A 12940-nucleotide genomic window follows, 5' to 3' on the forward strand; every position below is an offset into this window, starting at 1 on the left:
CTGGCATATCTCTGATATTTGAGTCGAGGGATAGAATATCTGCAGTTTTCATTTCGGTTTGCAGCAATGCATTCTTAAGAGGTGAGTATCTTGAACTTTTGGATGAGGCATTAAAATTGGTCATGCTGTTCTCCACCTCATATTTGTGTGAAAAGAGATTTTAATCTCTGATTCAATTGAAAAGCAAGTTCACAAATAGACTTGACGTGCACTCAGATTTACGACTTAAGTTAACCACCATTGAACCCAACATACCCCATCTTATGTGGAAAAGGCAGCCCCAACCTTCACATTAGTTCAGTGAGTAAAAAGAAGAAAAAATGTTTTTAGTTTCAGCATGTGTGTTTAGTTATATTACAGCGCCTAGAATAACGTAGTGTGGAAAACGGCATTTTTCTGCGCTCTCTGGCTGGTTCCACTCGAAAATGATCCGCTAGAGGCGCTGGTGTTGACTCCGGTGCTTGGTGTTCGACTGCTTATAATGGAAGTAAATGGAGTTTTCGCTGCAACGTCTGATTCTTTTACATGAAGCATTTCTATGAATGTGATAATTGCTATGATATTTGGTACAGTGGTCGTGAAGATATTAACGAACATTCTAGACAGTCGACCACGTCCTGTTATCGTCATACTTTCGTTAATAATACGGGATAAAAATTACGCGTGGAATGTTCTTGGCAACTAAATTTTTGTGCATGAATTAGGTTCATTATTATTATCATCATCATCATTTCTTTTAAAGATATAGATACACACTGAAGCATTTGTATTTTTGATATTTACTGACTCTTTTCTTCCGCTTTAAACTAATCGCGGCGATGATGATTGCATGAAAAGACAAGGGGAACCCCACAAAACTTTCTTAGTGCCATCGACATGAGTGTAAGGAAACTTTCAAACCAATGGGACAAGCGACACGGATGTTCACACTGTCACACTAGTGACACACACTTCCAGACTGTAAAATAGCATTCATTGCACATGAGGGTCCAAACAGCAAACGACACGTTCATATGGCGTATTCGCGTGCTACTTGTTACTTCGGTCGGAAAGCTCCTTAAAGGAAGGGTGCTGAGACCGAAGCGACGTGCTACAGGGGGAGTTCCCAACTAAGTGACAAGCGACATGGTGGCTTCAGTCTATTAGCGAACATCAGATAGGCAACACAATAAACCACACATTACAACAACAGATCTAGGCAACACGATAAGCCACACGTGTCGCTTTGTCGCTTCTGCGTCACTCAAACTGGACCATTTCCTCAATAGCTTGCAACATGTTGCCGTGGTTTGTTGTTCGCGCATACGCGATGCAATGAGTGTCTTGCTTTAGTGAGATTGCGCACCAAGTCGACAAGCGGCACGCGCCACTTATCGCTTGAGGATTTCACCAACCGAATGCTGGCCTGTGCTTCCCGTCATGCCGCTACGATGTGAAATGTTGCTCTTGATTGGCTCCTTTCCAAGCAACATGTGTCACTTCGGTATGAAAGTTGCCTTGGACCGAATGACCCGTGTCGCTTTGGTGTGAAATCCTCGTATCGTTTGTCGCGTGTCGCTTTGGTGTAAAATCTCCTTGAGGAAACGGTGCAGTCAGAGCTTTTGTCCCTACGGTTCTAAAGGCTTCATTGATTTCCGACTGCTCGCTTTCAAGCGACACTTGTGGTTTGTCGCCTCGGTATGAAATATCTCTCAGGATACTATTTATATTCTAATAACATAGAAAAATAAACTCTAATACACAGTCCAAGACCTGACTTCCGGAATCACATTGAGATGTTTCTTCTTGTGTTACGCATGCTATTTATTTATTAGTTTTATTTTACTTTTCTTTCCAAATTAATGCCATTTCGTGACTGCAAATCACTCCACAAATATAACTATTTCCATCAATTCACTTACCGCCTTTCTAGAGAAACAAATCTTCACAATATATTCCAAAAACTAACTAAGCCACATTACTTTCATAACAAAATTAGCACCTGGGTCGATCGCACTGCCATCTACTTGTCATCGTCTCGGGGAACCAGTTTCTTGGGTCGTTTTCCACACTACCTTATTCAAGGCACTGTAATTATATGTTAGACTAGAGTAAATTAGTGTCTTAAATTACATATTTACTTTTCTAGAATGAAATATGTCTAATTTGTTTAAGCAAGTGCAAAAAAGAAAAGGCTTCGATGTTAGCAAAAGTATGGTTATAAACTGTGTGCACACCCCTATAAGTAATTCTGCCAGTACCCATGCTTATGGGTCCCATGAAGTGCAATATCCTTCAAGGTGGGCCCCGGATTGAAAAAGTTTGAGAACCACTGAAATAAAAGGTTCGAAAATTCGAATTACATATGAATTTTTAACATTGCTTTCTATAGGAATTTCAAGGGTAATAAACATCTGTTCAGTACTAAATAATTCAAATTATCCAAGTTTGAATTAAAGGAGTGTACTGTGTAATTCAATACATTTGACCATATTTTCCCAGCATTCATGTTTGCACAACTGTTCCATTCCAATTATGCCACATAAAGTTTTCAATTAAAGTATTCTTGGATTCATTTATGACATAATCTGATTGTCAAGTGTACTTTTGCCATACAATTTTGGTACAGAATTGAAATTCAGTATTTCCCATAACTTGTGTTGTATTTAAGCTCTGGGAAAATATTGGTTGGAACATCAGTATTGTCATGAGTTCTGCCCTGATTAAAAGAAATAATATTGTTTACGCTGTAAATATTTAAACATTTTTTAAATTATTATTCTTCCAGATAATTCTTACATTTCTGGGTTCCATGACTGTTGTTGGTCTCGTGAACCCTGTGGTTCTGGTACCAATATTTATTGAAGTTTGTATTATTATGCTCATATCGAGGTCCTTTATGGCTACAACAAAGAAACTCAAGAGATTGGAACTAATTTGTGAGTACCTGTATAGTTTTTCAATGGTTTAAAGGTAGCCAGAGCATGGTGCTGATCACTTCACCAAGACAAGTGGCCGAGATTGTAAATGTGTGGATCCTTACACTCATATTCCGCTTCATGGCATGTTGCCATATGCAGGGGTAGCTTTACCTAAGGATAGGGAGAAGGGGTAGACAAAACTAAAAATAATTCAGGAGCCAAGACTTTTTTTGCTTGCAAATAAAGCTAAGAAAGCCATGAATTCAACTAAGCTACACATTTTGAACTGAGACCTTAAAACATCTAATTAATTAATACAAAATTGGATTAAAAGTATTTAATTCTTGCACCAGAATGGCCTTCTTAAATAATGCTCAACTGGTAACAACATGAATAACCATGCGATACATTCTAATATGTGGCGGGCTGTACCATATCGTTTCAGATTTTAAAATTTAACTAGCAAAAGTGCAAAAATTTATAATGGCATGTTTGTTATTCTGATTTAATTATATAGAAAATGCACAAACATTAAAAAAACACATAATGTACTTGTTATTAAAAAAAAAGATAATGGAAATTTATATAAGCAAAGTCGAAATATTAAAAAAAAAAAAAAAGAAATAATAGAACTGAATTTAAAAATTCAGGCACCAAGGCCAAGTCAAATTTTTCATGTACCTTGCATTGTTCTACCCCTGCTTGAGGGGAGTAATAACTCAGATTAGTTCATGGGCAACTCGCTTATATATTTGCTACAGTTTACAAGTTCATACTTGTTCTAAGTTCTAATAACTAAAATACTAAGTCCTCCAGTATCTGTACTGGAGAGATTCTAAGGCACCATGCTAAAAGAATAATAATACCAAAACTAACTAACTCTCTAGCCTTCTTAAACCCGAAGGTTCATGGCTGCAGCAACACAGGCCTTCCATGTTTCCCTATTTTGAGCAAGTTCTATATACTCTTTTCCATCCCTACCGATTTCCCTTAGGTCCATCTCAACGTTGTCCCTCCATCTTCGTCTTGGCCTTCCTACAGGTCTCTTACCATCAGGTTTCCCAACAAGAATCCTGTAAACTCCTCGTTCCTCTCCCATTCGTGCCACATGGCCTGCCCACCTAAGTCTTCTTGATTTAATTATTCTAATAATATCTGGACATGAATACAAATTATGTAGTTCTAAATTATGTAACCTTCTCCACTCACCTGTCTCCTCATCCCTTTTAGGTCCAAAGATTTTCCTAAGGATCTTATTTTCAAATACTCTCAATTTATGTTCCTCTTTCAATGTAAGGGACCAAGTTTCACATGCATATAATACTACAGGCAAAATTACTGTTTTGTATATTTTAACTTTCAGTTTCTTAGATATTAAACGAGAAGACAAAAGTTTATGAAGAGAGAAGTAACATGCATTTCCTGAATTAAGCCTACTTTTTATTTCCTCTTTAATATAATTTTCATTTGTTAATATTACTCCTAAGTATTTGAATTTGGAAACTGGTTCAAACGAGTTGTTATCAATAATTAGATTTTGATTATTACCTAACACTTGGTTTCGGCCTGTAAGCATATATTTAGTTTTCTCTTTGTTAACTTCCAAACCTATCTCTTTAGCAGTTTTGAAAAATATTTTAGCATTATTCTTAATTGTATTCACATCATCCCCCAGTAAGTCTACATCATCTGCATATGCTAACAACTGAGTCACAACATTTAATTTTAGTCCTTCTTTAGTTTCTTTTACCTTCCTAACAGCATATTCTAAGGCAAAATTAAAGAGCAATGGAGATAATGCATCTCCTTGTTTTAACCCATCATGAATTGTAAATTTGTCAGACATATTAATACCCACACGAATTTTACTTTCTGTTTCACTGGTGCATACTTTTATCATACTAACAAGCTTCTTAGGTATTCCAAACTCAACTAATATATTATATAGTTTATCTCTTTTGACTGAATCATATGCTTTTTTGAAATCAATGAATAGCTGATGGACATTTTGATTATATTCCCACTTTTTTTCAAGTTGATCGGTTACGTTTAAATCCACATTGATAATCACCTATAATTTCATTAGCATATGGGGTTAGTCTTGTTAAAAGAATGTTAGATAATATTTTATATGTTGTTGAGAGTAGAGAAATTCCACGGTAATTATTGCAGTTCATTTTATCACCTTTTTTAAACACAGGAACAATTATGGATTCTTTCCACTGTTGAGGGATTTCTTCTTTATTCCATATTAAACAGATTAATTTATGAATTTGATACATTAATGAATTTCCACCATATTTAATTAACTCAGCTGGTATTAAATCAATGCCAGGTGCTTTGTTATTCTTTAGCCTTTTAATAGCATCTTTAACTTCAGTCAAGTTAGGTTCTGGAACTAAAGGTTCTGCTGTGTGTACTTCATTCACTTCTGATTTATCTCCTACATGGACATTTAAAAGGTCATTGAAGTAGTTCTTCCATCTATTTAGAATATCACTTGGGTCAGCTAGAAAATCACCGTCTTTATCTTTTATCAAGTTTACTTTAGGTTGCCACCCCTTTCTAAATTCATTTACACCTTTATATAAATCTCTGATATTTTTATTTTTGCTGTTTGTTTCAATTTCGTTAATTTTGGTTTTCAAGTAATCTCTTTTTTTACTTCTAAACGTGCGGTTAACTTCTCGCTTTATTCTATTATAATTGTTTAGATTTGTATCATCAGAGTTATTTAACCACCTAAGTCTAGCCTGATTTCTTATTTCTATTAGATTATGACATTCATTATCAAACCATGGCTTACTTTTTCTCGGTTTATGGTATCCTATACTTTCTTTAGCTGCTGATTCTATTGCATTACGTATGTGCTCCCAATTCTTATTTACGTCTGTTTCATTTATATTTTCATCATCATTTAAATCCTGCAAAACATCAAATCTATTTGACAGTTTAATTTGGTAATCTTTCTTAATTCTTTCATCAGTAAACTTTCCTGTATCAAATTTTAGAACTTTTAGATTTTGTTGCTTATGATTTATCACTGAGAGTCTTTCTCTTAATTTAGCAATTACTAAATAATGGTCACTAGCACAGTCAGCACCTCTATGTGTACGAACGTCAATTATACTAGTATGCCTTCTCTTATCAATGAGAATATGATCTATCTGATTATGAGTTTTACCATCTGGAGAAGACCAGGTATATTTATGGATATCTTTATGTTTAAAAGTGATAATAATAGTCTCTTTTACTTTAACTGACAGTAGTGGCACAGTCGGTGGCTAACGGAAATTTCTCTAGCACAGGTTGCTGTTTCCAAAGGGAGGTTTTGTATACCATAACCCCCAGTTGCCATTTTTGCCCAAGTTCATTTCCTGAAGTCTTGCCCTCCAGCAAACAAGCCATCTATCAGTATGATCACTCTCTCTTACACATGTAGAGTACCGGAAAGCAAGTGAGCATCCATGTGGTCTCTATCTGTTCTACTTTGCTGGGCTGGTTTCATAAACCTTGACATTTACCAAGGAGCCAGCAGTTTTATCACATCCTTCAATCTCTTCTAGGAGAAGTATCGGGCAATCTATCTTTGTGGCTTGCTTTGAGGAAGAATCCACATAAGGCCAAAGACTGTTGTCTAATTCATATTTTGGATGCGTGCAACTTACTCACCATCATATATAAGCATAAAATCAAAATTTGTTATTTACTTACGTACAGTGAGTATATATACTTGTCAAAGACAATGTTTCGGTGGCAACTGCCCCTAACATGTACATGTTATGAGATAGTCACATGGGAGGTTATATGCGACAAGACAAATTATTAAGTAGGAATGTTTATGAGGCCTCATTTATATGTAAAAATAGATAGAACAAGCTGAATAGAGAAGATGGGAATATTGATGAAATAAGGCTAGGAATGTTGAAAAAATGAAAAAATGGGAAAATCATGATTATAAAGAAATCGGATTCAAGGTTAACCCAAACATTGTACGGGAGGCTAGCATCATATGTGACTTCTCATTTGAAATGACGTAATGGGGAAGGAGGAAAATTGACTCACTTGCAACCTCGTGCATTTGAGTACATACCAGTTCCAGTCAACATGTGAATTGTGATCGTATAGTAACATGGGTTTTAACAGTTTTTATATGAGTTTTAAGGGATTTTAAAATGTGGGAATAGCCCTGTTTTAGTCATTTGTTATCCTAGCTTTCAACCTGTCCACGTAAAAACCTATATTCTTTCTAAATGACGAAGCTTTGTGGATTTCCGTGAAGCCCACTTCTTGACCTGAAGAAGGGGTCAGTTGCCACTGAAACGTTGTTTTTGACAAGTATCTACTTACTCACTGTACGTAAGTAAATAACAAATTTTGATTTTATGGTTATATATGACTGTTGTCTATCAATGTCAATTTTGGCCTGTAACAATTTGTAAAGCCATATTGTAGTGCCAACTAGACAACTTAGCCAATCATTCATGCTTGTACTGTATTGATTTAAGGTAATCTTATCTGATTCATAAGTCTGATTTTAAAGAAAGCATACATTTCTATTTCATGCTAGGGGGAATAAAAATGTGGTTGATAATAAGAAGACGCAAGTGAGTTACTAAATTATTTCCACAAAACTTATTTGTAAATGTTCGATTAATTTTGTTGGCCTCTGCCACCATCCACTTAGGAACTCGTTGCTTCACTGTTGGGTTGACTTCCAGTTCCTCAGGAAGTTTTGTGGAAATAATTTAGTAACTCACTCACGTCGTCTTATAAATTTCTACTTATGTGTGGTTTACAAGTCCTTTACTAATTCCGACATTTCGGATTCCTTCTATTGTTCCTTAAGAGGATAAAAGAGTGAGCGAAATAAAGCAGGACCAGTGCTGCACTGTAGATAGTGATGTGCATCCTTCATGAAAGACAGATGATGACAACAGTGCAAGTGCAGGTTTATTATCCCAAGTATTTTCCCTTTTAACCACTTTTTACTCTATTTTTATCCTTAATGCGCTTTTTATATCCCTGAGGAAGTATTTGGCAGTGGATCTGAAATGTAAGAATTAGAAAAAATATAAATATGCTGACCAAGGCAGTAATTTATTTTATTAAAAACATAAACTAAACGTAACATTTCAACCTTCTTGCAAGGTCTTCATCAGACTCTGTATCAAGTACAAAAGTAACAAGATACACAAAAAGGGCATTATATATACACAAACTTTACTCCCTCCAGACTATTAGAAAGTTGTTAGGAACTTTCTAGCAGGTGCCTTTCACTTTCCAACTGTACTTTCACCTAAAAGGCTAAACATAATTACTTTCATATAGAATGTGAAGAGATATTCATATAGAATATCTCACGCTCTTTTTCCTTCATTTTTCTCCCTTCTCCTCTCCTCTTTCTCTCTTGTCCTTTCCAATCTTTCTAACACTTTCCTCCATTCTTTGTTTAACTTCAGTCCCCCATTCCAGTTCATTGTGTCTTCTTCACCTTTCTTCTCTATTTCCTGGCTTCCTTCCATTTTCTCACTAGCATTCTCTAGTGGGATGAGGCTAAGCAGATAGGAAGGGAGAAGAGAATGCTAGTGAAAGTGGAAGGCACCTGCTAGAAAGTTCCTAACAACTTTCTAATAGTCTGGAGGGAGTAAAGTTTGTGTATATATAATGCCCTTTTTGTGTATCTTGTTACTTTTGTACTTGATACAGAGTCTGATGAAGACCTTGCTAGAAGGTTGAAACGTTACGTTTAGTTTATGTTTTTAGTAAAATAAATTACTGCCTTGGTCAGCATATTTATATTTTTTCATAATCATGGAAACAAGGCTTCATGGTGTTGTAAGAATTAGTAAACGACTTGTAAATATTTGCTAGCTGCTGTTATGTGAAGATTTAAGAAACTGACACTCTAGTTTACCTTTAAGACAATAGTTACCATGCACAGTCATGGACATTTAAGGTTTGTAATGATTTCATTGGAAGTTAATGGGAGTGTTACAACAGAGAAGTATCCATTCTGTGCAATTTTATTCCTGTTCTTTGTTTTAGCTCGAGGACCAGTTTCTACATATCTCTCTACAACATTACGTGGTCTTGAGACTATAAGAGCATTTGGAGCTCAAGAAATTGTGACAATAGAGTTTCAGAATCATCAGGTATGTAGATAATGTGAGATAAGATAGATTTTATTCAGATATTGTGGATTCCTAACTACAGTGAACCAATGTTGATTCTACAACCTAAAGTAGTTTAGAATGTTTATAACTTTTAATATGTCACATGTAAAAATATCAATCTGCCAGAGTTTTGTTTTCAAATATTCATAATCAGAATTATAATAGCTGTTATTTAATTTAATGGAATAATGTGGCAGCTACCACCCTCCACTCAGGAACATGTTGTACAAGGGTCATCCAGAAAGTAAGTTCCTTCGGCCAATTAAAAAAAACAACACAAAATGTAATGGAACAAAACACTATTGTACACAGAAGTACAGGTCTTGGACTATGTTTCAACTTTATTGCCATCCCTGTTGAGACACTTATCACAACGAGACACCATATTTTGTATATCCCCATATAAAAGAATGATGCTGCCTTTGTTGATAACCAAGTGGTAACAGTTTGTTTGACTGCATCGTTATCTTCAAAGCTCTGGTCAGCAAGGAAGGATTTCAGGTGCAAAAAGAGATGAAAATCAGTCAGGGCGAGGTCTGAAATATACAGGGGATGAGGACATGTTTCCCGTCCAAAGTCTGTAAGGAGTCGTTGCATTGCAGCCGCCGTATGGGTTTGAGCATTGTCATGAATGAATACAACACACATCAACATGACACATCACTTGTTTTGGATTGCACGGTGTAATTTTCGTAGAGTGTTGCAATAGGTGTTCACGCATTTCGTGAACATGCAGCGGGTGTTTCAATTTTCTTGAACATTATGGCAACCCATTACGAAGCATCTGCACTTCTGTCTTCTCTAACACTGATGACTTTGCCTTGTCAATGGGTCTAACTACTTGGTGAGCATGTACACTCTTGCTATTGCAGTGCAACTGCAGCATAAATTACAAACGGAACTTACTTTCTGGGCATGCCTTGTATTATTGCTTTGTAGGATTCCAGTGTGTATTATTTTGCTGCCAGCCTGTAAGTGCCTTGCCATGATCTGTTAGTTTATTGTGTCTTCTGTTTTTCTTGGCTATGAGCTCTTGGAGTAAAGGGATCCAGATGTGATACATTTCCTGTTGATGCTTAGTTCATTTAGGAAATGCATAGTGGCATGCATTTCCTTAATTATTGCATCGATCAGTGCGGTAACGACATGTTTGGTGTATACTTTGTGAGGAATTTTTAGAAGATGGTTGGAGTTCATGACATCTGTCAGGTGCTGCTGAATCCTCTCTGTACAGATCTGCTGATGTAATGTGCCTTACACTCACACTGCACCTGGGCACCATACACTTGTGGATTATCAAGTGGAAGGAAGGAGGAACTATAGTTTGTATTTTCTGAGTTTTAGGCTGTTTTAGTGAGCTACATTGATGTTGAATGGCTGGTGAGGCAGTTGGATGAGGTGAAATGGCGAGGTACTGGTTGAGCTGAATAGAATGTCTGATTTATATTACGTCTTTTAAACACCTTATTGATGTAAAATTGGGGATCCACTGTATATGAAAAGACCTCTGCTGCATTCTTACGTAAGCCTTGGTAAATCCCTTGACTGGTCAAACCTTATCAGAGATATACCTGAGATATTATGATTAGGAAATTGGAGTGAAATAATTTTATTGACTTATTTTCTTCAATAAATTTAAATCCAAAGAGAGAAGGTTCCAATCCCGATAACCTTTCTAATTTATATCCAAACAACTACACCATGTTAATATATATGTGGGTTAAGTCATAAGTCATGGCAACTATTTTTTTTTCTCGCAAACAGGGAACAACACGAAAAATCTAAGATATACGTTTGAAAGTGTATGGAATGTACTTTCGAAAGAAGCCACTAGATAGTGTATGTGAACAACGGTGGGGTAGTAAGCACGCACCCAATTTCAGTCTGTGAGTGACAGGGTTCGAAAATAGAGGTCATAAAGCAGAAACAACGTTTGTACGTTAAAATAGCAGTTATCTGTGCAGAAATGCATAGGAATGCCATACAGAGCTACGAGAAGCACTGGGTGTGCATGACATAATAAAACACAAGTGGATAACCTGCATAAATACAGTAAACAGTGTAGTATTGTGTGCTTGTTGTTCATGCCATAATGAAACACTGTTGCCCAATGTCCTGTGTTCTGCCTCTTCCCTACGAGAGTCTCCTGCATCCATACTTCATCTGGTGGCTTTATTCGAAGGTACATTCCATACACTTTCAAACGAATATCTTAGATTTTTCGAGTTGTCCTCTGTTCAGGAGAAAGAAAATAGTTGCCATTACTTATGACTTAACCTCCCCTCCGCCAAGCCACACAACATACAGACAATTGCACATGTTTCACAATTTAGTAAATATTTTAGCAAATAACATGTTTTAAAATAATCATACTTTTCATCTGTTAAGTTTATTTTAAATTATGTTAGCAAATAAACCATATTTAGTAAATATTTTAGCAAATAACATGTTTTAAAATAATAATCATACTTTTCATCTGTTAAGTATATTTTAAATTATGTTAGCAAATAAGCCATATTTAGTAAATATTTTAGCAAATAACATGTTTTAAAATAATAATCATACTTTTCATCTGTTAAGTATATTTTAAATTATGTTAGCAAATAAACCATATTTAGTAAATATTTTAGCAAATAACATGTTTTAAAATAATAATCATACTTTTCATCTGTTAAGTATATTTTAAATTATGTTAGCAAATAAACAATAACCTGCACAGTCATGCAGGTACAATTTCTAGAAATCTAGATGTGACCAAAAGTTTTCTTAATTCATTTTGTGTTTAGAGATATGAAGTTATGATGAAAATTCTCTGTGGCATAATATTCATTAGAAAAGTGTGTTTGAGAAAGGAATAAAAGTAACGTGCAGTATAATTTGCAAATGTTATTGCTCTATTTTTATTTTTTTTATTTTAGGATGTCAATGTTACAGCCTTCTATTTGATGCTAACTTGTGGACGAGCCTTTGCATTATGGGTCGACATGCTCTGTGTGTTGCTCATTGCTTGTGTCACTTACAGTTTCTTCTTTACCAATGAAGGTATGTTTGTAAACACTAGTTTGATGTCAGATAATTTGACAGGCCATGCAAAAATTAGTAGTAGTTGCTAACAAAAGTGGTTACACATCAGCGTAGCTTATCGTTGCTTTCTTTGGTCCAGTTGTTGCAGCCGATTTTGATGGTGTAGGCAGTAGAGTGTGCTACAGTGTCAGATTCGAAACTTGGTTAGCATCATTGTAAATCTCTCCCCTGGGCAGCATTCTGTGCCTCTAACTTGAAGTTATGGAACATATATATGTCTTTTAAAGTGCCCACGTAATGATATACACTATATCTTGACACCCCATTTCAAGAGTGAAATGAAGCCTAGACATCACAGTTTGATGTAAATGAAGGCAGGGCATTGGTTTGTGTTCAGAGGCACCAGCAGAATGGGTCGACATGCTCTGTGTGTTGCTCAGATAATTTGACAGGTCATGCAAAAATTAGTAGTAGTTTGCTAACAAAAGTGGTTACACATTAGCGTAGCTTATCGTTGCTTTCTTTTGTAAAATTGTTGCAGCCGATTTTGATGGTGTCTGTCAGCAGAACTCGGTGACTTCGAACATGCATTGGTTATTGGTTGCCATGTAAGTACAAGGGTTGATCAAATGAAAAGGTACAAAACGACACTGTCGGTGTAAATGAATACTTTATTCAAAGTATCCTCCATAGGCCTGAGCACATTGATCCCATTGATGAACGAGCCGAATTATTCCTTTTTCTCAGAATTCCTTTGTCCGTGATGCGACCCAGTCCTTCACAGCGTCCTTGAGTTCATCGTCCGAGGTGAAGCGCTTTCCTTTGAGATGCTTTTTCAGG

General features: G+C 35.9%; 1 protein-coding gene across 1 annotated transcript in view; it reads left to right on the forward strand.

The window, feature by feature from the left end:
* LOC145994404 (ATP-binding cassette sub-family C member 4-like) overlaps positions 1-12940 on the forward strand; it is a 143919-nt gene that overhangs the window by 100869 nt on the left and 30110 nt on the right. The window contains exons 16-18 of the mRNA XM_083130526.1: positions 2768-2918; positions 8949-9055; positions 11995-12118. Coding sequence (XP_082986652.1) covers positions 2768-2918; positions 8949-9055; positions 11995-12118 — 382 coding nt within the window. The remainder of the gene's footprint in view (positions 1-2767; positions 2919-8948; positions 9056-11994; positions 12119-12940) is intronic.

The sequence above is a fragment of the Lepisma saccharinum genome, chromosome 10 (genome assembly GCF_977018435.1).
Source record: "Lepisma saccharinum chromosome 10, izLepSacc3.1, whole genome shotgun sequence".
Classification (NCBI taxonomy): domain Eukaryota; kingdom Metazoa; phylum Arthropoda; class Insecta; order Zygentoma; family Lepismatidae; genus Lepisma; species Lepisma saccharinum.